The 24346-nt window shown below is 41.6% G+C and overlaps 1 protein-coding gene across 2 annotated transcripts in view; it reads right to left on the bottom strand.

The window, feature by feature from the left end:
- Positions 1 to 1139: 1139 nt before the first annotated feature.
- CDC42SE2 (CDC42 small effector 2) overlaps positions 1140 to 24346 on the bottom strand; it is a 110587-nt gene continuing 87380 nt past the window's right edge. For both annotated transcript variants that reach the window (XM_066615919.1, XM_066615918.1), the window contains exons 3-5: positions 9645 to 9746; positions 5118 to 5234; positions 1140 to 3689 (exon numbers count right to left, since the gene is read on the bottom strand). In XM_066615919.1, the coding sequence (XP_066472016.1) occupies positions 5136 to 5234; positions 9645 to 9746 (201 nt within the window). In that variant the 3' untranslated portion in view covers positions 1140 to 3689; positions 5118 to 5135. The remainder of the gene's footprint in view (positions 3690 to 5117; positions 5235 to 9644; positions 9747 to 24346) is intronic.

The raw sequence follows: 24346 nt of genomic DNA, 5'->3' as shown, positions 1-24346 counted from the left end.
GCTGTTATTGCTTAACAAGTTGGAGTTCCTGGAATAAATTTTACTTTGAATTAGAAATACTTCCAAGAAACATGTGCAAATTATCACTGAAGACAAATATTAGAATACTAAGTACCATGATCACCACTGAGGTGAGAGAGACCAACATTTTAAGGTGAAGACAGAAGAATTTTAATGCCAGTGGGAGCAGGTTTGTCAAATAGCCTATAATGTGCACACATAGGCTGAGAATAAGCATTATAGCAGTGTTTCTCAAACTGTGGGTTGGGACCCACGAGGAGAGCCAATTTCAGGTGGGTCCCCATTTATTTCAATATTTTATTTTTAATATGTTAGACTTGATGCTACCATGGTACGTGACTGCATTTGGGGAAATGTTACAGACCTGTACTTTTTACAAACTTCTATGTATATTCTTTTAACAATGATAGTAAATGGGACTTTCTCCTGGGTAAGTGCGGGCAGGATTGCAGCCCAGGATTGCTAAAAAAATTTCCTGCTTGATATCACTTCCAGTCATGATATCACTTCCGGTGGGTCCTGACAGATTCTCATTCTAAAAAGTGGGTCCTGGTGCAAAAAGTCTGAGAATTCCAACAAAATAGTATTCCAACAAAATCCTGACATGGGAACACTTATCCATTTTTAACCTAATGAAATTGTAATAGGATTAATGAAGTTCTGTACTAGATACTCTAAGAGCTGAGCCCAAGTGAATTTTGCCTCCACTTGTAATGGCCCTTCTTCTGCTGGTCCTTCTTCATTTACTAAACTTAGTCAATGAAGGAAATATGAGACTGCAGCTGAAACTAAGGTGAAGTCTGCTTCTAAGATGTTCCTGTAGACAAGGGCTTTGGATTGGTTTGTTTTAAATTACCCCTAGCAGAGTCCACAGATATAACCATGGAATCCGTTCTGAATGATAGAACTGTGCAGGTGTGTGTAAGAATTTAACAATGATGATATTCGAGAATCTAGAGATCTGCCCAAATATGGTTCCCTCCTTTGCAGTCAAATGTGCTAGAACTGCAAAGATGAAATGGTTCTTTACACCTGTTAAGTGTTTCCAAAGAAAACAGGTGAACAATAGTGTTATAACAGGTTTATAATATTAACAATAAAGAAATAGGTAAATCAGCAACTGAAAGAAAACATTTATTGAATCAAAAGTCAGTACTCTGTTTTTAATATCTACAAGACAACATTGAACTTACATTATTTAAGAATGAACACAATGTACAAAAAAAAGTATGTTTGTTATAAAAATATGTCTCTCTTCTCTGGCGACTGAGCTAGACTTCTTCTGGACAAAAAAAAAAGCTCCCTAAAATTGATTTTCAGTCAGTGAGGACAAAGGTAAAAGTAAGTTGGAAATCCTAGAACAATTTGAAAACTTACATATTTAAAATTCTGTCCTTAAATGACCACCATATTGCCCATGTATTTATACATCCCAGACAGTCAAAGATAGCTTGAGCTACATGTCAGAAGAACTTCCATTCATTGAAGGCATCTGAATGGATCCCCAAACCTGGTATTTTCTAATCAAGTTCATATAACAGTCATTACCCTGCTCCGTCCGGAAAGTCAATGGAAGAGGTGGTGTCAGGGATCAGACAGGTCAGGTTCAGGTCAAGGGCCCATGTTTATCGGAGTGTCTACTTGGCCAGGTAAGCCCACTACTGATGGCAATGGCAGTTCTTGAGTGTGTCATCAAGGTGGGAGGGGTTCCATGGAAAGCCCAGTGCAGAGCTTTACCCCAGTGCCAACACTCGCCAGTGGGCACAACAAACCAGATGCTTTTCATGAACTCAGTTTATAGAAAGCTATAGGAGTGAAAAAAACACTGTGCCCAGATGAGGTCAACCACTTGCTTATACTAATTTCAGAGATGTCTACCCAGATAAAATCCTCAGAGGACTGTGCCCAGCGATGGTCTTGGATAAGGATGTAATCTCATTACCTTTGGAAACACATTAATTTGAGAAGTATCAGGGAATTACTAAAAATTGCATACATGGGATTATCCCTCAACTCTGGTGTCTGTTCCTTACAAATCTTGAATGGGAGTGAAGAAAATACCAATAGGCATTAAGCTCCAAGCAATACTGCTGTGCAATCCCTATTAGCTTCAGTGAGGTTCCTGCACAATCCCCACTGAAATGGATGGAGCTTGCATAGCAAAATGGGTTTCCCCTTGCATGCTTGTAACTTTTGAGAACTTCTCCAATTAGCCTCAGTCACGCCACTTGCCAGTTAAGGTGTTAAAAAAATACAAGAGGAGGATTCTGAATGTGTTTTGAAAAAATATTTTGCTAGCATTCAATCGATTGACTTCCATATCTTGTGACCAAAAGGGTGGGTTGATGAGGGTGGGAAAGAGCAAAAGAAGAAAAGAAAAAAAAGGACCACTTACAGAAATGTTTCAGAAACAGTGCAATATTAAAAACACAATTTTCACACTTTGTGAAAGAGGAACATGCTTTGGAACCTGAGCAAAAGGCTTCTTTACCAATACAGCAAAAAAGCCACCCTGTATGTTGTTTTGGCTGGCACCCATTTCTGCCAGGTTACGACGCTGCTCTTAGCAACTTACATGGCCCCTAAATATTTAGTATGCGGAAACTGCCAACTACTTAGAGAGGTCAACTAAATTCCAGCTATAATATTGCAGGCAGTTCAACATGCTGCTACTGGAAATGCCGATATGGCCTAAAATTAAGCTTTAAAAAAAAAAAAAAAAAAAAGCAGCCAACATAACAATGACTCATTAACCAGACAAAAGCGCCACCACAACATTAAGTATGTACGTTACTACACTGGCTTACAATCTTGAGGTCAGCTCTTTTAAAATAAATATACTGAACATTTACAACAAAATGCCTTATGAATGCAAGCTCTCTGTTTATTATTTTAAGACCAGTTGAATCAAAACCTGACCATATATTTCCAAAGCAGCTAAAATGTTACAAGACATTTTTTTGTTTTTTTTTCCAGAGAGGTCGGCATGATCCGGTGCCATTGCAATCCTTTTAAAATCAGCAATAGTATCATCCATCTGCAAGAACAAGCATTAAAATTTTTTTTTTAAATTATTTTGGCACCACACAGGCCACCATACCAAGCAAATTCACGAAGCATGCGGTCAATATACTCTGCTGATTTGACTGTGTGAAATGATAATTGTGCTTGCAGGTCCCAGTTCTTTAAAAAAAAAAAATCTAGATTAGCAACGACAGGTTCAGTGTACAGGTATTAAGAGGAACTTGCTTGCTTCTAATTCACAGAGAAGAAAATAAAAATGATTTTTAAAAAACCCACAGATGAGAATGCCATAAACTAGGCCTTGCAGAAGAAGTTAAACAAAAATTCAATGTTGAACGGTATGTTTATGTCATTTAAAATGTTTTTAAAATGTTGAGAGCAGAAAGAAAAAGAAAAAAAAAATCCTCAACCAATACTATGTCCACAGATGTTTTGGTAGCAGGGAGATGTATGCATGCCACTGGAACGACATGACAAAACCAGTCTAATTAATGTCAGCCTCACAGCCGAACAGGAATGTTTCACCGGTGTAATCACAGGGGGTGGACGATGAGCCGTCACGTCTCTCGTCATGAGCACAGAAAGCAGTCACCAAGGCATAGAGGGGGGGACACAGGAAAGAAGATACAGAAATTCACAAGGACCTATGGAAAACAGAACGACGAATTAGTAAAGCATGCAAACAATATTATCAGAGATACGTGTTACAAGAAGCATGAGATTCCCAAAAAATATTATCTGAAGTTCTCTGACTTTGTAACTTCTAGTACAACTTACCTCGTGTACTGATATCGTTACAGTTGGTTTTGCCCCCTCCCCTGCAGCAGCCAATGATTTCTGGCATGGTGGCTAGAAGAATGAGGACATCTCTGCTCCAAAGTACACCTTTGAAGGTTTGCATTCAGCCATGAATTCTCTAGGCTAGTGTTTCTCAAACTGTGGGTTGGGACCCACTAGGTGGATTGTGAACCAATTTTAGGTGAGTCTAATTTTATTGTTAATACATTCAATTTGATGCTACCATGGTATGTGACTGCATTTGGGGAAATGTTACAGACTCGTTCTTTTAATAGGCTACTATATATATGCTTTTAACAATGATAAGTCAATGGAACTCACTGCTTGATGATGCCACTTCTGGTCATGACATCACTGCTGGTGGGTTCTGACAGATTCACATTCTAAACAGTGGGTCCTGGTGGTAAAAGTTTGAGAACCGCTGCTCTAGGCAGATTGAGGGCCCAATCCTATCCAACTGTCCAGCGATGAAGCAGCCATGCTAATGGGATATGCACTGCATCCTGTGGTGGGATGGCACTAACGGAGGCATCCTCAAGGTAAGAGAACATTTGTTCCCTCACCTAGGGGCTGCATCGGTACTGGAAAGCTGGAATAGGATTGGGGCAAGCCATTCTCTCTCAGCATCAACTACCCCAATTATAACATTGTTACAGGGAGAATTCTTACTTCCCTTACAGAGCTGTTGCCAGGATTACTTCAAAATAAAACATATGATATCTTTGCACAGAACTGCTATACAAATGTGGAGTGAGGGTGGGAATTATATTGCCTAACAGCATCTTAGTGGCCACAAGATAAAACCATTTGCTATTATCAGAGTGAATAAAGGCTGTCAAGTCCAGTTTACGCAACGGTGCAACACCAAAACCACCGTTAAGTGTTTACTTTTCCGACTGTGACATTGCTGAAAAATTCATGTGTAAATATCCCTCACAAGGATGACATGCCAAAGGTGCAAACATGCGTAAAGTGAACTCTTGATAGATGAGCGTGAGAAATCAGTTTAGGAAAAAATTCTTTCTGTAATTGGCACTGGAAAGTCTCATCACTGGGTGAATAATACAGAACAAATCACATCTCCACACATGTCTCTCTTGTATTCAGCTCCTTTCCTAGGAGAGCCAATGACTCAAAAGAGTTAGCTATTTGTAGAGAACTATTTAAAAGGTGCAAGTTTTAAACCCTTTAAATCCTATAAGGGAGAAAACAGAAATTCCCCTATCTGGGAATAGAAATAGTACACACTGATTGCAATCCTTACTCATACTCACTGGAAATATGCCCCATGGTTATCCTGCCTTTGTATCTACAAGCTGCATTTGGACATTTGCAGACATGCCTCCACCGTAGCCTCCTTTGGATTGCATTTGGTTCTGAATTGAGCTCACCTAAACAAACAGGAACAGAAAATGTCAGTTGCATTTATTTATTGATGTTGTTCAACATTTGGTATAAGCTTCTGCGCAGAAGTCTTTATTAGCTGAGTCTAGATTAATTGCACCTGTTTATTGCTTCAGTACTGTTGCCGAAAAGCCAGAGGCTCTTGCAGGGTGTCTCAGAGTCACTGTTGTGCACACAGTGAGTGCCTCTAACCATTTGCGTCAGTGGCCCTGCAACATACAACAGTGGTGTGGCTTTTGCTTCAGAGTCCTGGGTTTCATAGTTGGATTGTGAGATAGCAAAGATCTGCCACCATAAAGGCCCCCAAGGATCGGGCCAACAGTTTTCTGAGTTTAGATAAAATGAGAAGTTGTAGTTTATTCTAAACTGAAAATTGAAAGCTTCCATCTCCTGTCCTTACACACAAAGGATAGGGGAGGGGGAAGTGTGTGGGATCAGTGCTGGGCTTTCCTCAAGCATGAGCACGTAACGCTAACATATGATTCACTGTTATATCTGCAAGAAGCTATAAATACGGCTTTAAGGCAGGGAAGGATACTTTGTGCTAACAAGAGGCAAAAACACTCCCCCATGAAAGAGAGACCCAGACTATATTATACAATATACATGTACTGAAGTTAGGTCTAAGAAACAGTTTTGTAAAACTAAGCTGACGTACAAAACACCACATGAATGAATTGCTCCCTGAACAGATAGGCGAGATTCATTTTGTTAACGGGTAGTCTGGTGCAGAGATTTATTTTTCCTTCAGCTGATCCAGCTCCTTTTCCCAACAGGGGATTTATTTAAGTGGAACGTTAACATATCAATTCTACAGGATTTATTTGAAAGTACTTCTAGGACAAAATAAATAAATAAAACACAAAAGGTTTTGCGGCTTTTATCCATAAAAACCTAGCATGGCTACATTTCTTACTGAGGCTCACACACCATGAATCAAAACAGCTATTTCTTTTGGAGCGGTAGGGAGGACAACTGTGATATTAAAAAAAAACCTGGGAAAAAACTCTCTCTATGCAATAAGAATGCAAAAAAGCTAGAGAATGAAGTTGCTTTGTTATGCCAGGATAACATGGTTCAAAAAACACCCCCCCCCCTCTTCTTCACCAAATGACAATGCAGCTTTATTACTCCGGCCTTAGAATCTCACCTTAGCAACGTTGTCTTCTATGAATAGTGAACTTTGAAATTCTGTATAATTTTGTAATTTTTAATTCAAATGTATATTCTGGACCTACTACATACAGCAGACAGACAAGGAGATTGCTATTTATTTCAGCTATTTTTATTACATCTGTTGTGTTCTACACTGCTTTGCATACTTTTTAAAAGGAGTGGCTTTAAAGTATCTTACATAAATAGAAATAAACCTCCCAATGTCTACATGTAAACTTGCACATGATCGTCTTGTGTTTATATACTTGTCCATACACACATACTGGGTAGCAGCTCATGTGCTCTTCATGCAGAAGGCCCCAGATTCAACACCCCCCCCCCCACATCACCAGGTAAGGACGGGACTGGGAAAGACCTCTGCCTGAAACTCTAGAGAACTTCAGCTGGTCACTGTGGATGCTGTTAGTGCTAGATGGCAACCTGATCCTTTGCCAGGGCAGTGCTGGCAGCATATGTGGTTTCCTGGCAATGGTTGTCGCAAATGTGCCATGGGGCATATTGTGGTAGCCAGAAGGGGAAAGGTGCTGGTGTGGAGGACAGAGCCAATTGATGCTGGGCCTTTGCGCTGGTGGGAAGAGCAGCAGGAGCCGCAGACAGTGAGCTCTCTGCTAGCTGGCGGAGAGGTGTTCCTGAGTGGGGGCAAGGGCAGGGAGAAGGTGGGGAGAGACAAACTGGGCGGGGGAGGGTAGCCGTGGTTCAGGCCCTGGTCAGGGATGGCGGCAGAGGCTGTTGCTGGATCATAACCCTGTGCGTGAAAGTCCTACATGGGTTATTCAGCTTTGTGCCAGCAATTGTGCTGCGGGTGTTCTACACAGAACCAGTTCCCTTACCCCAAGGAGACCTCTGGCTGCTTCTCCCGCTCTGCAGGATACAGCGGCGGCTGTTTCAGCATCGCTGTACCACTTGGCAGGTAAGCAGCAAAGGACTGGGTCCTAAAAATCTCACTTGCTATGAGGCAGCTTTATATGTTCATCAATGTCTTTATAGAAAACAAGAGTAATGTGAGGGCTTGGTCAATCACCCCACAAAACCTCAGACCAGGAAGCCCAGATCTACCTCAACCCTGAACCAGCTGTTTCTTTTCAAAGGTTGCATTTTGGTCATGATGATGCTGTGGAACAATGGAAAGAACAGGTAACTTGCTTACCCTGCTCCCTCTGCAACAAGGTCACCTCCAAGCTGCTCTTAGGTATATGCAATCAAAGTGTAGCTTAAGAAATTTTATCTTCAAAAATGACAGTCACATATATATATGCATATACATTCACTCTCTCCTACGCCAATGAAGATATGCAGCATTTTGCATTCTTTCTTTCAGCAAACTACCTTGACATAGGAATGTGTGCTTTTGGGCTTTTCCACCTTAAGGCTATATAAATTCTCAGAAGGGTTCAAAGGTCATTTCATTAAATGGAATACTAGATTGCAACTATAGGATTCATTCACTCTTCTTTTCAAGGGTTTAAAAAAAACTCCTTCCTTTCTGAGAAGCACCTGTGTTCTCTTTTTATCTGGTAGCTCTAGGCAATTGTGCCTTTTGGACTTTCTGCTCAGGTTTATACAAGTTCCTAGGGTCACTGTATCAGATAATCCAGTGTAAAACGACTTAAGTACTCCTCTGATGAAAAAGTTCAGATTCTTTTGTTTTTACATATTGGATGATTTTAATGGACTCATGAGAGTTTTCTAATTAAAGGGATATAAAGAAAGAGGATTCAGACAAAGGAGAAGCCAGAGTTTATTAACATTATTGTTATTATTTTTAATTATAAATCAGGGTGGTCCAACTTTCACTGCTAAGGGGGGCGCAGTACCCTGGCCCCACCACTAGTTGAGCAAATGTGATGACATCACTGCCAATTACATTTGGGTTCTGAACTCCCCGAAGTCATTCCAGGGGCAGCAAGAGAAGCAGATGGAGGAGAAGGAAGAGGTTGGCGCAGCAGGGTTTTTCAGTCTCCCTGCTGCGCTGTTCTTCTGTCTCCTTCAAAGAAGAAGCCAGAATGGTGTGGCAGGGAGATTGAAAACCTGCTGAAACAGGAGGGGTGGGTGCAGCAGGGTTCTTGAGGGCTGCCAAAAGAGGCCTCACAGGCTCCATGCGGCCCATGGGCCTCATGTTGGACTACCTATTACAGACTATAATGTATGTGTCTTTCAAAAGAAAAGTGCTCTATATTATCTGTTTACTGGTACATACAGAGCAAGAGAAATAAGACCACAAGCCCAATCCTATTCATGTTTACTTAGAACTAAGTCCCAATATAGTCAATGCAGCTTACTCCCAGGTAAGTGTGGATAGTGTGCACCCTACTTCATACAGTGTTTTTCCTTAACTTTGCAACAATTTATATGCTGTTTAGTTTGCCCAGTGGCTCTGTTATATTACTCATCTGAATGAACCATATACAACAAGTTGACTTGAGGAATCTCTTGTTACTATCATCAAAATATTTTGAATAGCGCCCCAACTAGCACTTCCGCACTGGACACTCAACTTGGTGAATGGAAGGAGTGTTCCTCTTGTACAAGAGGACATTGCATGAGAGGAATTCCCCATCCATACCCCTTCATTTCATGAAGGGAGCTCCTGATGGCAAAAGCATTACTCAGAATGCTGCTCAATACTGATCCCATTTTCATGTTAAAATATGTAAAGTGGTTTGCAACTTTTTAAAAATCATAGAAGTGTAAATTACACAACTAAAAAAGCAACAGCATTAAATAGTTTCATCATCGGGAGGAGTCTGAAATTAGACACAAGGCCCTGAGGCACAATCTCATTACTACATACGTGTTTTGGGCCTCTGTATCTTTGGCTTACCTTTTTTTTTTTTTTTTTTTGTACTAGTCTATTCCCTCTCTCCACCTCTTCATTTTAAAGAAATACAAACTGGCTTGTTCTTCAGTTCACAATTAGAACCACAGAATTACCCAGCCAAAAACAATCACAGAAAGCATCTAACCTAACCTAATCTTGGCTCCATCACAATAAAACTCTTGATGATTTATGGCACCAGTAAATAAAACTATTTTAACTTTAGAATGTGAGCCATTCTGTTTTGGGGTCTTTTAAAAACAATGTAAAGTCATAAATATTGGGCACTTGCCTCTGACCTTTGGGATACAGTAAGCTATAAATTGAAAATGTTTGTGCTTTGAAATACAGGCCTATTGAGGGATACAGTTTAAGATGCTACAGGATTCCTGGCAAAAACACTTACCGAATTCATTCCACTAAAGAGGTCTCCTGAACCTACATGAGCTGTGTGAACAAAGTTTGTTGGCTCACCAATCATACTTCGATCAATCCGCCGCCTTCTTTTCTGTAAAGGAAAAAATGAGACATTAGTTCCATCTAATTGGAAACAAGGTTTAAAATGGTAACAATGCATTAGATATAAAATACACTTGGAAAGCTGACTGCATTTTTAGTCCATACCAAAAATCTTGGTTAAAAGGACAATCTCTGTGTTAACCTTCTTCTTTAAACCTTCTGTGTTAGCCTTCTTTAAAAAGCACACATCAGGTCATTTTGCATGTATGGGCAATCTAAGGATGCAAAATCCTTACTGACGGTTCCATTCCTCAGGTTTTGTTTGAATAATTGACCTTTCTTTCATCCAAAGTCTGTAGCTTTAGAAGCATGTTAATGGATATAAGTGCAGCTAAAACAGGGGTGTACAGGACAGCAGAAACACTTTTAGGAGAAGTCAGTTTTGAACATATTGTAACATGCTTGTACCCCACTTCAATGAGCGATTAAAAATTCAGGGGTGCAGATGGGCCATTCCTAGAAGTATACAGTGTCTGGGTGACTCAACCAGTGCAGCCCCTCCATTATGGTTGTGTGGGTGGGTGTGAGTGAGGCATAAAAATATAAACAAGTTTTTAATTAAGATTAACTTTAACAATAAATTTGAGCTCATTAATTCCCTAATAATAATTAAACCACTCTTTTATTGAAATTTTAAATATATATTCAAATAATTAACCTAGCCAATAAAACAAACAAACAAACAAACAAAACTAAAAATGGAACTATAAAATGCCGATTAAAACATTCTAAATTAAACTCAACTCACTCCCAAAAAGGGGGGGGGGTTCCCTCTTCTCTCTCTCTCTTATGTATATCCTGTATTCTGCATGGAAGAAAGCTGCTGGTCAGCTAACAGTCATTATCACAAGCCCAACCCATTACTTAGTTCCATTAAGTAGGAATACAATATAATAGTGGTTCTCACACATTTAGTACTGGGACCCACTTGATGTCATGACCGGAAGTGACATCATCAAGCAGGGAATTTTTTTTACAATAATAGGCTGCAATCCTGCCCACACTTACCCAGTAGTAAGTCCCATTGACTATCATTGTTAAAAGAATATACATAGTAGCTTGTTAAAAGTACAGGTCTGTAACATTTCCCCAAATGCAGTAACATACCATGGGAGCATCAAGTCTAATATATTAAAAATAAAATATTGAAATGAATGGGGACCCACCTGAAATTGGCTCGTGACCCACCTAGTGGGTACCGACCCACAGCTTGAGAAACACTGCAGTATAACAAAGCTACCTTTTATTGAAACAGATCATTGGTCTGTCCAACTCCTTACTGCCTCCTTTGACTGGCAAGGGCTCTCCTGGTTTTCAGAGAGAGATCTTTCCCAGCCCTATCTGGACAAGCTGGGAACTGAACCTGGCATTTTCTAAATCAAAAGAATATGTTCTAGCATTGAATGATGGCCCCATCATCCTCCACCTCCCTGCTTGTATCTGTTCATAATCTAGCTGATGCGTTTCCTCTTGCCTAGTCACTCTCTTCTCTCTTCAATACATATCCCTATTCAAAAGGAACAATGAAAAGAAGTCCACAATCACTTAGTACAGAGTTGTTTTTCAAATTTATTTAATCATACGTTTCTATGCATGCATGTAATGAATCGTATGTATCTTGCAAGCACTTGTTTGGAAAAGGTTGCTGTGTATGTTTACATTTGCTTTCACTGCATTTAATCATTTGTTCCTCACTGTAATATCCTTATCTAATACACCTGTTTGAACAGCTTGTCCTCTCATACTCTATGGGAGAACATGGCATATTAGCCCTTCAGTTCCTGTCATGCTCAAGAGATTAAGAGCGGTTATAGAGTGTCCTAACCTATGATATCTTGGTGTGGTACGGAAATTGCTCTGCAGAGGACAAAAAAGCTCTGCAGAGAATTATTAAGATCGTGCAGCACATCATCAACCTTCATCTACCAGCTTTGGAGGACATCTATACATCTCACTGTCTGCAGAAGTCACATAGTATTCTGAGAGACCCCTTCCATCCAGCTGATAAGTTCTTTGAACTGTTGCCTTCGGGTAGACGATACAGAACTATTAGAACAGCACCACACGATTCCTGAACAGTTTTTATCCCACAGCCTTAATTACGTTGAATAAGGCGATATAGTTGTTACCATGCTCCTGGGCATTATGGTCTGTTACACTGTTTTTATATTATGATGCATGTTGTATAGAATGTGTGAGTGAGTGTGTAGAGTGTGATTGTTGGAACTGTAGTACATATTTATGCTTGTATCCCAAAGGTGCATAAATTTCATTGTGCTGTAGCACAATGACAATAAAGTTACTACTACTTCATTTTTCTTAAGTTGGAATCAAACACTGCTATGGCCATCTCTAAATAGATAGATAGCAAATTCAGACTCATGCTGCTTTGTATAGGGCCACCCTCCTGATTTAAAACACAGAAGGGAGCCAGACACTGGACTTCAACTAAAGAGACATGCCCAAATGAAATAGAATATTACACAATTGCCCTGGAGAGGTTATGCAACCCCAGTCACTGCTATCCCTATAAAATGTTCGCTATCATCTATCTTAAAGGGATCAGCATCCTCCTACTCATGGTATGCAATGAGATGGTAAGACCACCTAGAGTTCTGAGTGGGAGTTTATACGCATCTCATCAGCAGGACTTCTGCTGTCCAAATACTGACCCAGTTGAGTCACAGCAAATCAAAGCTGCAGCTGAGAATACATCATGGGCCACAGCCTATAAAAGCACGAAATGTTTGGAATGAACTCAAGCCCACAACAGACATGTCCTTGTCATAGACCTCCTGCTTTTCTGGATAACTAACACACCAGGATTGCTGAACTCTATTACAAAAATGCTAAATATCTAAAAGTATGCCATGCCCATGAAAAAAAAAACTGCTGACACAATATTCCTATGCACTTGGATGCAGGCTCCATTGATTCAAATGGTATTTGCTTCTACAAGTGCTTATACAGTAGTTACAGACCAGTCCTATCATCCACTTTAGCCACTGCAGTAGAATGCTGTCAAGAAACAGCTGTTAATGTGGGGTAGGTTGGTGGTGGAGGAAACATGGCTTATTACAAAACTAACACAGTTCTGTATTAGACAAACAAGGTTAAATTCCTGAGAACAAGTCTTGAAACATCAACGAAACCAATAGGTGCAAGGGAGACAAGACTGGAGACTTTTATAGCATCATGAAGGACAAACACAAACCTCGTTATTATAACACCTGCAGCGCAATCCAACCTCCCGCCCCAGCCATTTCAAGTCCCTTGTGCCTGCTCCCAGCCGTCGCGAATGTGCCATAAAGAATGTTCCTTGACAACTCGAGAGTAGGATAGACCAGTTCATGGATGTCCATTGGCATCACGGAGCCAGCCCTGCACCCAAAGCCGGCAGGTTTGTGCTGGCTCAGGCAGACCAGTACAGGGGGTGGGAGAAGTTGGTGGGAGGAAGGAACGGAGAAGGGAGAGGGCTGCCTAAGTTGGGGGGTGGTGGTGGCAGGCGGTGCAGGCCAGATTCCAACCCCCATCCCTAGCAGCCTTACTTCCGCCACTTGGATTTGTGCTGCAGAAGTGCTAGTGCAGATTCTAATAGCCCCGTAGGGCAGCCTGGGGGGTTTCTCAGGGTAAGGGGAAAGAAATCCCCTAACTCCGATTTGCGGCCCAGGCTACACCAAACCTGCACTGGAAACAGTGTAAGCCAGTCAGCCTGCCTGTTCCAGTACAGGTTAGGATTGCGCCTTTAATGACCTTCGCTGGAGGGGTCCCCTGGATCTTTTTCTTATGAAAAATCCCTGGACATTTCACCAACAATAACCACTAACTTACTGGGAAGAAAGATTTCATATACAACCTGTCTCCTAATTGGAGTAGGTTATCATTAGGATCCTATAGAATCTAGTTCACATGTTAGAAGCCTGTTCCTTCTACCACCACTGAATGTTGTAATTTTAAATTCTTACTCGAGTCATTTCCTTCATGTCATGGAGACCTTATGTATTATCTCAGTGGTCTCAGACAGCTAGATTTTATTTCTTCAGTATTGTTCCATCTCTCAGAGGTGGATTTCTACTTCATACAATGGCTCTTTTGCACCACATTAGTGAAAACCTGGTCCTTCAGCCACTCATTCTCAATCACTAGAACGCTTGAGTAAATGCACTGCTGTTGAAAGACTGCTTCTCAGAGTGATCTTGGACTAGTAATTTAAAACACATCAACATTCTAAACAACACGCAGAACATGGATAATGGGCAGCTATGCTAGTAATTGTGTGTGTGTGAAACCATAATCTTGAATGGTATTATGCAGATGGAATGATGAAAAGGAGACTTACCTACTGCTTATAGACCCAAATCAGACAGATAGTTAAATACTGTACATATATTTGCTTAATGATATTAATTAGCAGACAGGAAGGAGGTCACCAGAGAAAATGTATTATCTTTAATGCAGGCATTAACCCAGTAACACATTATTTTTACAAAGAATTATTCATTACTCTAAGAATTACTCCTGGAATAAGAACATACTGGTTCACTATATGGTTTTCCATATAAAAAGGGTCATTAAGGGTTTAGATGAGAATATGAATGAGCTGTACCTAGTATAGACCAAGAGTATCCTTAGCATCTATCTGTGGACAAGCAAGTATTCACTGTTAGATGTCTAAGGGCGCAATCCTAGAAAGGACTTCGGCCGGCGCAAGTCCCTTGTGTCGGCCCAGGAGGGTCGCAAACATGCTCTAAGGCACACTTGTGCCTCTTCAGGAGGAAGCCGCATCGGCGCATGGCAGTGCACCAACACAAGGAGGCTGAATCCAGCCTCCGTGGCAGCTTCCCCACGGAATCCTGTGATGGCCTGGCTGGGCCGATACAAGCAGCAAAGGTAGGTGGGGCAGAGGCGGGGAGGAGGTGGGACGGAGGCGTTCCTGGGCAGCGAGAGGGAGGCGGGTTCCTGAGGAGACCCGTAGGCGCCAATGGCCCTTACCCAGGGGTAAGGGGGAAAAGTTTACCTTTGCCTCTGGCTAAGCCATTGTGGCCACAATCCTGCGCTGGTTACAGCGCAAGCCTCTTGGCTTGCCTATTCCAGCGCAGGATAGGATTGCGCCCTAAAAATCATACCATTGGCTCACATGGAGGCAGCTTGTAGGGAGACCTGCAGAGAATATCACACCTTTAATCCTCCTCTGTCTCCCCTATGATCCCTATGTAAAAACTATTCATATAGTCAGTTGTCTGGGATCAACTCTGGCCAAACAAACAAAAGAGGTTGTCCACATGAAAAGTCTTTTTTTTTTTTTAAATGAAATGAAAGCACACTGCAGGCATTTTTTTTTCCATTTCCCTGCACATTCACAGGTTCATCTCTTGAAAACAGCACACTCCCATTGCCATGGCAACTGAGACACTAGTTGAAATTGTTTTTGTTTTAAAGCTGCTAAGCACAAACTTCACACCCACACACTAACAGTATATGTATAGGATCTGTATTTTTTCAAATGTGCCTCTGTGTCCTCTCCATCCATAAGCTGTTCCTTTTCCTCCAGGGCTGGCTCTTAGAAAACAAATTGCCTGCCCACAGATCTTTCATACCTATAAGAAACTACAAGTGCCACCAAGACAGATCATTCTTCCTACCTATGTAGGGAATTCACCACGTATGTGCAACTTTCAGAGTGGTAGTGCACTGTGATGTGAAAGGGAAAACTCACCACCTTGTGAGTCATACTGCGCCTTTATCAAAAAATAAGATATTTTTCATGTCAGTGTGGCAAACACCAACCCAGGGCTTTTCAGCCTTAGCCTTCCTCAAGTACCACCATTTCATGTACCACTTCTTCAAGTACCACTGTCACTAGAAGTGGCTGCTGCAGCCCACAAGTGAGCAGCTTGCCCCATTGTTGTCTCTGCAGCAAGGGTAAGTCTCCTGTGGATGCTGATGCTTCCTGATCTTTCCTTGCCCCACAACCACAACCTGCTGCCAGTACTCCATTTCCAGCATCCTCAGGCCAGGCAGAGCCATGTTATGTGGTCCATACAGCAGCAAGTCCAACTACTGCCTGACAAACTGTGCAGTACCACCACCAGCAGTCATACTATTGGTTAAACAGCATTGCGAACTAACAAAGCCAAGTCTTCTGGCTTCCCCAAATGCGTACTGAGTGGAACAGTCTGGAAATATCAAATATAAGTGTTTAGTGATTCGTCAAGAAACAAGTTACAAACAACTGAAAGAAATATATCCCATAATCCTAGATACTGATCAAAGAGAAGTGGAACAAACTAAATAGGCTGCCAAGCAGCAGGCAATAGGAGAAAGAAAGGGTGAGAGAAGGAAGAGAAATTCAAGGTTCAGCCACAGTGGCGACCAAATGAAATTGAGGCATGCGTTACATCAGTGGTTCTCAAACTTTTAGAACCAAGACCCACTTTTTAGAATGAGAATCTGTGAGGACCCACCAGAAGTGATGTCATGACCAGAAGTGACATCATCAAGCAGGGAAATTTTTAACCATCCTAGGCTGCAATCCTTCCCAAACTTATCCAGGAATAAGTCCCATTTACTACCATTTTTAGGGCGCAATCCTAACCAGCTGTGTCCATGTGGTGTGCACTGCATCCTGCAGTGGAGAGGCAGTCAAGGGGGCCTCCTCAAGGTAAGGGTATGCTTGTCATCCTACCTTGGGGCTGCATTGCTGCTAGGTCAGTGCTGGAAAGTTGATTAAGATTGTGCCCTTAAAAGCATATACATAGGAGCTTGTTAAAAGCACAGATATGTAACATTTCCCCAAATGCTGTCACATACCATGGTAATATCAAGGCTACTATAATAAAAATAAAATATTGAAATGAATGGGAACCCACCTGAAATGGGCTCATGACCCACCTAGTGGATCCCAATCCATAGTTTGAGAAACACTGCATTACATCATAGCACAAACAACCAAATCCTAACCAGCACTGGTGCAGTGGGGCTGCTCAGCCCACACTGTATCCAGTGCTGGGAAAGGGCAAGCTGCAGGTCTCCATGAGGTAAGGGGACATTCATTCCTTATCCCGTGTAAAGCTCCAGTCTGCGCAATGGGGCTACTCGGAACTGCGTCTTTCAAATGGCCAATGCAGGTCTGAGAAGCCCCGTGGCTGGCTTTCAAGCCCAGAAGGGGGAATAGGATTTAGCATCTGCCAGCACCACCAATCTTGACCCTTCTTGGGCCTGATTTGCCCCAACTCTGCTCCACCCGGTTACACCCCCTGCACACCCTCCAAACAGGCAGGTGTTGACCTGCTTTGTCGGGTGCTCCTTTAGGATCCAGAGCCAGCAGGATGGTGCATGCCTTCCACTGGTGCTGCTCATTTGCTGGGTGTTGCAGTGTGCTTTACAGCACTTTTGCAACATGTCAGGCCAGCACAGTAGTCACTGCACTGGTATACCTCAAGCTTAGAATTGTGCCAAAAGATATACAGAAAGTGAAATGGAAGTGATTGTTTTAGAAGTGTCCCTTCTGTTATATTTTTTTGTCTGAATTTTTTTTATTAAACAGATTAAAAATCAAGGTTATTGATCATGGGAAAGATACACCAGATTTTTCCTGGTTTAAAACCTGGTTTAATTCTCAGGCTGCAACGCAGCCTTTTACAGCCAGGCCCTTTTCACCTCCCACTCAGGTTGCACTGACCCCAGTTTTATATCAAATCAATCACTGTATCTTAGAAGCGAAGCCCTCACACAGTGATGATGTTGCACTTCTAGGTTGGGAAGTTCCTTTCTTTTTAGTTAGCTCAGCAAACCTTCACCTCAGCATCTTCAAAGTAAGCAGCCTTTAAACTGTTTACACAATATGCCATTATATTATGGTGGTGTTACTCATTTCATGAGTAAACTGGCAATTTAAGGCCATGCTTCTAAAACAAACAGGAACATTTGTCAGATGATCCCCCAAAACAATCGTTCTTTCAAGAAACATTTTTCGATTAGATGGGAAGGGGAGACGCTTCTTCCATTCTAAACTTTGCACAAATAGAGAAGCAACAGCTATTGTTATTATATGCAGAAGAGAAGTTAAAAAGCTTGTCTCAGCATGAGGCACAGTGTTTTGCCATTATTACAACCAATAAGGACCAACTCTGTACTGTGCAGAGTGCCCCATTCATGTGTTACTGGGGCTCTCAGGTCTGCCTGGGGTAAAATCAGGAAAAGTCTCTGACTTATTCTCTACTTCCTTCACTGCAAATAAAAGATTTCGGCTGAAATGGGAGATCCCATATTCTGAATGCAGATTTTCCCTGATCCTGGCCCAGCCCAAAAGGAAATGGCATCTGAGGGAATATGGAAATTTTGCTTCCCCCATACCTGCCAACTGGGTAAGAGGCACTTTTTCAAGTGGGTGCTCCTCTTTTATTTAGCAGGGGGAGAGTAACTGGCCCTCCACACCCCTGCAGTGTCTTTTCTAGTGGCTGTCTGCTGGTGTTCTTTTGCATCTTTTTAGATTGTGAGCCCTAATGGGACAGGGAGTCATTAGTTATCTGATTTTTCTCTGTAAACTTTGTGAACTGTTTGTTGAAAAGCAGTATATAAATGCTATTGTAATAATAATAATAGCCCCCATCTCTGCTGCCATCATTGCTGCCAACCCACCCAAAGAGGAAAGCAATTCTCTTTGCCTGCCACCACAACACCTCCAGAGGAAGCAATCATATCTGCTTCATTACCCCCCCCCCGCCCACTGCTATATGGTTTTAAACCAAGCAGCAAAGTCAGAACAAGAAAGCAAGGCAAGTAGATGTCAGGTGGAGATTATCCTGACTTTCTTGTTTTGCTCCCCTCTGCTTCTCTATTTAATGATGCATATCCTCAGTGTACGGTAAAATAGGAAGAGATAGCAGGAAAATGGGGGGGGAGAGAGGTGGGGTCCCAGCATGCATCCTGTAGCCTGGCCTCATGGCTGGGTCGGACCAAGGCAGATCTTGACAGAAAAGCCTGAGGCCTTCTCCTGATCACATCCCAAGTAGAATCTTGGAGACCAACTCACAAATGAAAAAGCCCACAAGTGACTGCTACTAGAAAAATATTCTACATTCCTGTGCTTAAAATTGTACTTAAAAACAAAACATATTATCTTAAGAGAAATAAAAGAACAGGAGTAGTTTGGTAGTTGCTAAATTGATAACTACTTAGATAGCAAGCAAGCAAGTGGGGGAAGTCTATTTTCACTTTCGGAGTCTCTTGAAACTAACACAGGAAATATTTGAAGAGAGGTCAACTAACATGATGAAACATTACAGCTCCATGACAGGATGTGTGTCAGTAGGTACAACATGAAACCCTTCCTATTCAACCAAATAAATGTCACATCCAATTGAGAAGGAAAAAAGCAGAAAGTTATTCTTCAGAAAACTGACCTAAAGAAAAAAAATTCTCAGCTGGAACCTGTAGTCTACCGGAGAGAATGTCAAAATAGGCTTTGCTTTAATTTTCACGTAATTTCCTTTTGTTGGGATAATCAAACCTGCAATTTGGTGGTTGCATAATCAGCTGCCCATATTATTTTCAGTTAATAGATACAGTACATATGCACAGAAAATAGGGATATATAACTTACAGGAAATGGAATAGCCAAAATGTAATGCATTATGTGTGTCCTATATGTCTTCAAAATGAAACAACCCCAGGCAGTTCGACTTGCAGGTTCTACCTGCAGGCAGTTCTACTAGATAGGGAGTATTCAAAAGTGGTATCTCCCATTTTGGGAGCCTAAAGGTACAGTACTTTCTTACCACTTCATTCTGCTGCATGCATAGATCAGGGTTTATCTCCTGAACCAGTCCTAAGCATGGTCAAAATAGACGGCAAACATGGTACAGTGCTGAACTGAAAATCTGCATCATTCAGACTACAGGCATGGGATTTTGCTTTTAAACATTTCCCTGTAAAAAGCTCCATGCAAGTAGAACACTAATACAGCAAGGAAAAATATTCTAACCTGCTTTTTCCTCTGTTGTACTACATATTTTTTAGCCTTAGAATTTTTTTAAAAATGTAGATCATTCAGGGCGCAATCCTAACCAACTTTTCAGCACTGACATAGCTGCTCCAGTGTGGCGTGCACTGCATCCTGCAGTGGGGAAGCAGTCAAGGGGGCCTCCTCAAGGTAAGGGCATGATTGTTACCTTACCTTGGGGCTGCAATGCAGCTAAGTCAGTGCTGGAAAGTTGGTTAGGATTGCTCCCTTAAAATATGATTGCCTACCTGTTGTCTCAAGCAGTATAGTCCACTATCACTTCAATGTTTTGTCAGAGCATCTTGACCAGGTCTTAGGGCTGGTTCAAACAGTACTGTACTGCCTTATTACACGAGGCACATGTTTCTTCACCCACCCATCACCATCACATGTGTGGGGAACCTGAGTGTCATATAAACTGGCCCTCATTGTTACTTGAATACTAAGAGGTATCTAAATTGTGCATGGAGGGAAGGTTTAGAGCAGACCCCCCAAGATTGTATGGTGGCTGGAAAGTGCAGTGGGACACAGGATAGCATGCACACATGCCTCATCATGTGATTAGATGGACATCAGGTAATACTGCCCAATCTTTTCCACACCACCTGAGAGGGGAAGAATTTGCCCTTTCTTTAAGTCTTTTGCTGCACATCTTTTAAAGAAAGTGGTCCAGTTTAATGTTCTCAGTACACTACAGAGAACAGTAATACTTTTTTATCTTTTCTAAGAAAAATAACAAACATATTTCACAGGAAAATATCAGACACTGTATCTACCAAAGAAAACATATGGTTGCCCAATAGCCTCATATAGCAGCCATGAAACACAGATGTTTTTTCTCCTTCAAACAAATCAAAATAAATTGTTTTCAGACTGACAACCACAATCCTATTATTTTCAGTTGTGATCTGACACTTCACAAGATATTAAGCTCCATAAATCTGTGGCTGTTTTCAGCTGACTGAAGCACTGAAAGAGAAACACAATAATGTACCAAGTTGAAAACTGGCTTTGAGAGAGCTCTTTTTCATTCCTGGATGACACACTGCAAGGGTGCAATTCCTGCAAGGGACACACTGGTATGCCTCTTCTGGCACTGTAGTCATAGCTATATGCCCTTTACTGGAAATCACACATGGCTTTCTGAATGAGCCCCACAGAAGAATACACACCAGATTTGGTAAGTTATATTTATGTGCAAATCCATTCCAAACTAGAATGGAGCTAGATGGATGGACTGCTTCTCAGGTAAATCTGTTGACCAACACACTGATTTGCGAATTTAAATAGACAAGTTATATTTTTTACAAACATTTAGGTCACTTCATGAACCAGACTTCAAATCAGAATAAGTAAAATGGGAAACCACGCTTTGTGAAGAACATTCACTCTCATATCCCGTGATGAGCACATAAGGAAATGTTAAGGAATCAAGGCCACTTTGAGCTGATAATTTTTAATTTACCTCTGGAAAGACTCCTTCCGTAATGGACTCTTACAAAGTCCATTACAAGTCCCTTGTTAATACCTGCCAACAAATGATGCAGACTTCTGTGAGCAGAGAGGTAGAAGTGGACAACTTTCTCCATGATGAACAACAAAGAATATAAAGCGTCATTATACGATTTGACTAGTTAGTTGGCAACCTTCAGTCTCGAAAGACTATGGGATCGTGCTCTGAATGGTGGTTATGGAACAGCGTCTAGTGTGGCTGAAAAGGCCGATTCGGGAGTGACAATCCCTTCCACACCGGGAGCAAGTGCAGTCTGTCCCTGGTCTGTCTCCCTGGCTACGGGTCTTCCTTCTTTGCCTCAGTCTGTTGGCCAAGTGTCTCTTCAAACTGGGAAAGGCCATGCTGCACAGCCTGCCTCCAAGCGGGCTGCTCAGAGGCCAGGGTTTCCCACTTGTTGAGGTCCACTCCTAAGGCCTTCAGATCCCTCTTGCAGATGTCCTTGTATCGCAGCTGTGGTCTACCTGTAGGGTGCTTTCTTTGCATGAGTTCTCCATAGAGGAGATCCTTTGGGATCCGGCCATCATCCATTCTCACGACATGACCGAGCCGACGCAGTCGTCTCTGTTTCAGCAGTGCATACATGCTAGGGATTCCAGCACGTTCCAGGACTGTGTTGTTTGGAACTTTGTCCTGCCAGGTGATGCCAAGGATGCGTCGGAGGCAGCGCATGTGGAAAACATTCAGTTTCATCTCCTGTTGTGAGCGAAGAGTCCATGACTTGCTGCAGTAAAGAAGTGTACTCAGGACGCAAGTTCTGTAGACCTGGATCTTGGTATGTTCCGTCAGCTTCTTGTTGGACCAGACTCTCTTTGTGAGTTTGGAAAATATGGTAGCTGCTTTACCGATGGGTTTGTTTAGCTCAGTATTGAGAGAAAGAGTGTCAGAGATCATTGAGCCAAGGTACACAAAGTCATGGACAACCCCCAGTTCATGCGCAGAGATTGTGATGCAGGGAGGTGAGTCCACATCCTGAACCATGACCTGTGTTTTCTTCAGGCTGATCGTCAGTCCAAAATCTTGGCAGGCCTTGCTAAAATGATCCATGAGCTGCTGGAGATCTTTGGCAGAGTGGGTAGTGACAGATGCATCATCGGCAAAGAGGAAGTCATGCAGACATTTCAGCTGGACTTTGGACTTTGCTGTCAGACTGGAGAGGTTGAAGAGCTTTCCGTCTGATCTGGTCCGGAGATAGATGCCTTCTGTTGCAGTTCCAAAGGCATGCTTCAGCAGGACGGTGAAGAAAATCCCAAACAAGGCTGGCACAAGAACACAGCCCTGCTTCACTCCGCTTCGGATGTCAAAGGGGTCTGATGTGGAGCCATCGAAGACAACAGTGCCCTTCATGTCCTTGTGGAAAGATCTGATGATGCTGATTATAGTCAAATCATAGCACAATAGTACAATTGTGTTTCAATTTTCAACATACTGTGCTTAGTGTACTGTGCACATACTGTGTATTACGCTATAAGCAAAAATGTTCCTATTGGTTTAAATGATTCATTGTGGATCTGTGAGATTTTAGCTATCTAGAAAGAAATCTTCAATTTTTCAAAATGGTGGCCTTCTCTTCCCCTCCTCATTGAGTTTTTGGGAACTTTTGGTATCTGTGTCACTGCTATCAAGTGAACACATTCTGAAATAGTCAGTTTTTTTTATTCTAAGTGTCTGTGTTTGCTCTGCACTAGATACAAGGTGTACTCCAGGAATCATTTTACTAGCTGACTAAAAAAAGATGAAATGAGAACTTGAGACACTGACAGACAGTACCCAAGAACTCATATTTCTTCACTGCTAGCACAATGCCCAAGTACTGGTGTCAGCTGCTAAGTAAGACTCAAGAAATGTTGCCTATCTAGAGCAGTCTTGGAAATCGATTTTGTGGTCTGTGCCTAAGGGGGCTTTAATGCTCCACTTTAGAACTGGTTTATCACTCACATCATTTTAGCAGACAAGGAATTGCTTTAATTTGCTAGAAAGGTGGGTACAACACATTTAGAACATCATTTGTTCAAAGTGACTGGCTAGATGACATATACTTGTCTATTTTAATTCTACAGAAAGGATATCAAACACAATAGTTCCCATGACTGGGGAATTCCTTCTCCCCTTAGGGAAGAGCAGCAAGTTAGAAAGCTTTGTAATGCATGGTGGAACAGCAACACATCTGTGAAGTGGCTTTGTCTACATGAATTCACATTGCTTTTGGTCTCTAGTACAGAAGTCAACTCTCTTCTGGCTTTGACTTTTAATGATGAAGAGATCTAAACAACAAAGTATATGGATGCTCCCAGGAAGGGGGTTAAGAGACAAGAAAGATTTCAATGAGCAGTTTTGAGGTCCAGCCTGGTGCACCCACAAAAGATTTTCAGTTTTGCTTCCTGAAATGTGTTGCAGTGCCTTTCTTGGTCTACTTAGCCATCTCCCATGTTACCTATCCTACTTGATAGATCTGTCTGGAGACGTTTAGATGCCAATGCCCTAATTAGCACATTTCTAATCAGCTCATTCCACTGTCAAGTGGCCTAGATGATTCTAGAAATAAATATAATGAACAGGAATAAATTCAATGAATAGGGTTTATTTTAAAAATTGCATATGAACTGTATGATAAAATAGCAATTTAAGCTGTAGTCAAGAATGCATCTGGCATATCATATGGCATCATTCAAAGCTGTTGATTCTCAAGAAAACCTGTGATATTCAACACTTCTCACATGAAATTTTGTTCTTGAATGCAACGTCCTGAAAATGTCTCTCACATATTTAAATAGCTAGCATCTCTGAGCAAATGACATTGAAAACGGTGCTATTTACTTTACTCAGAAGTAAGCCCACTGTGTTCAGTAAGACTTGGGAAGTAAACCTATCCTACTCACCAGAAACAAAACACCTCTAATTATTATTATTAAGAATACTTATATACAACCAAAAAAGGTCCCAAAGCAGTGAACAAAGTCAAATAATTAAATGGCTCCCTGTCTCAAAAGAGCTCACAACACAATCTAAAAATATGCAGAACACCACCAATAAATAGCCACTAGAAAAGACACTTTGCTGGGTTGAAGAGGGACAG

Source organism: Tiliqua scincoides, chromosome 2, assembly GCF_035046505.1.
Source record: "Tiliqua scincoides isolate rTilSci1 chromosome 2, rTilSci1.hap2, whole genome shotgun sequence".
Lineage (NCBI taxonomy): Eukaryota > Metazoa > Chordata > Lepidosauria > Squamata > Scincidae > Tiliqua > Tiliqua scincoides.
This window is presented reverse-complemented; position numbering and strand designations above follow the sequence as displayed.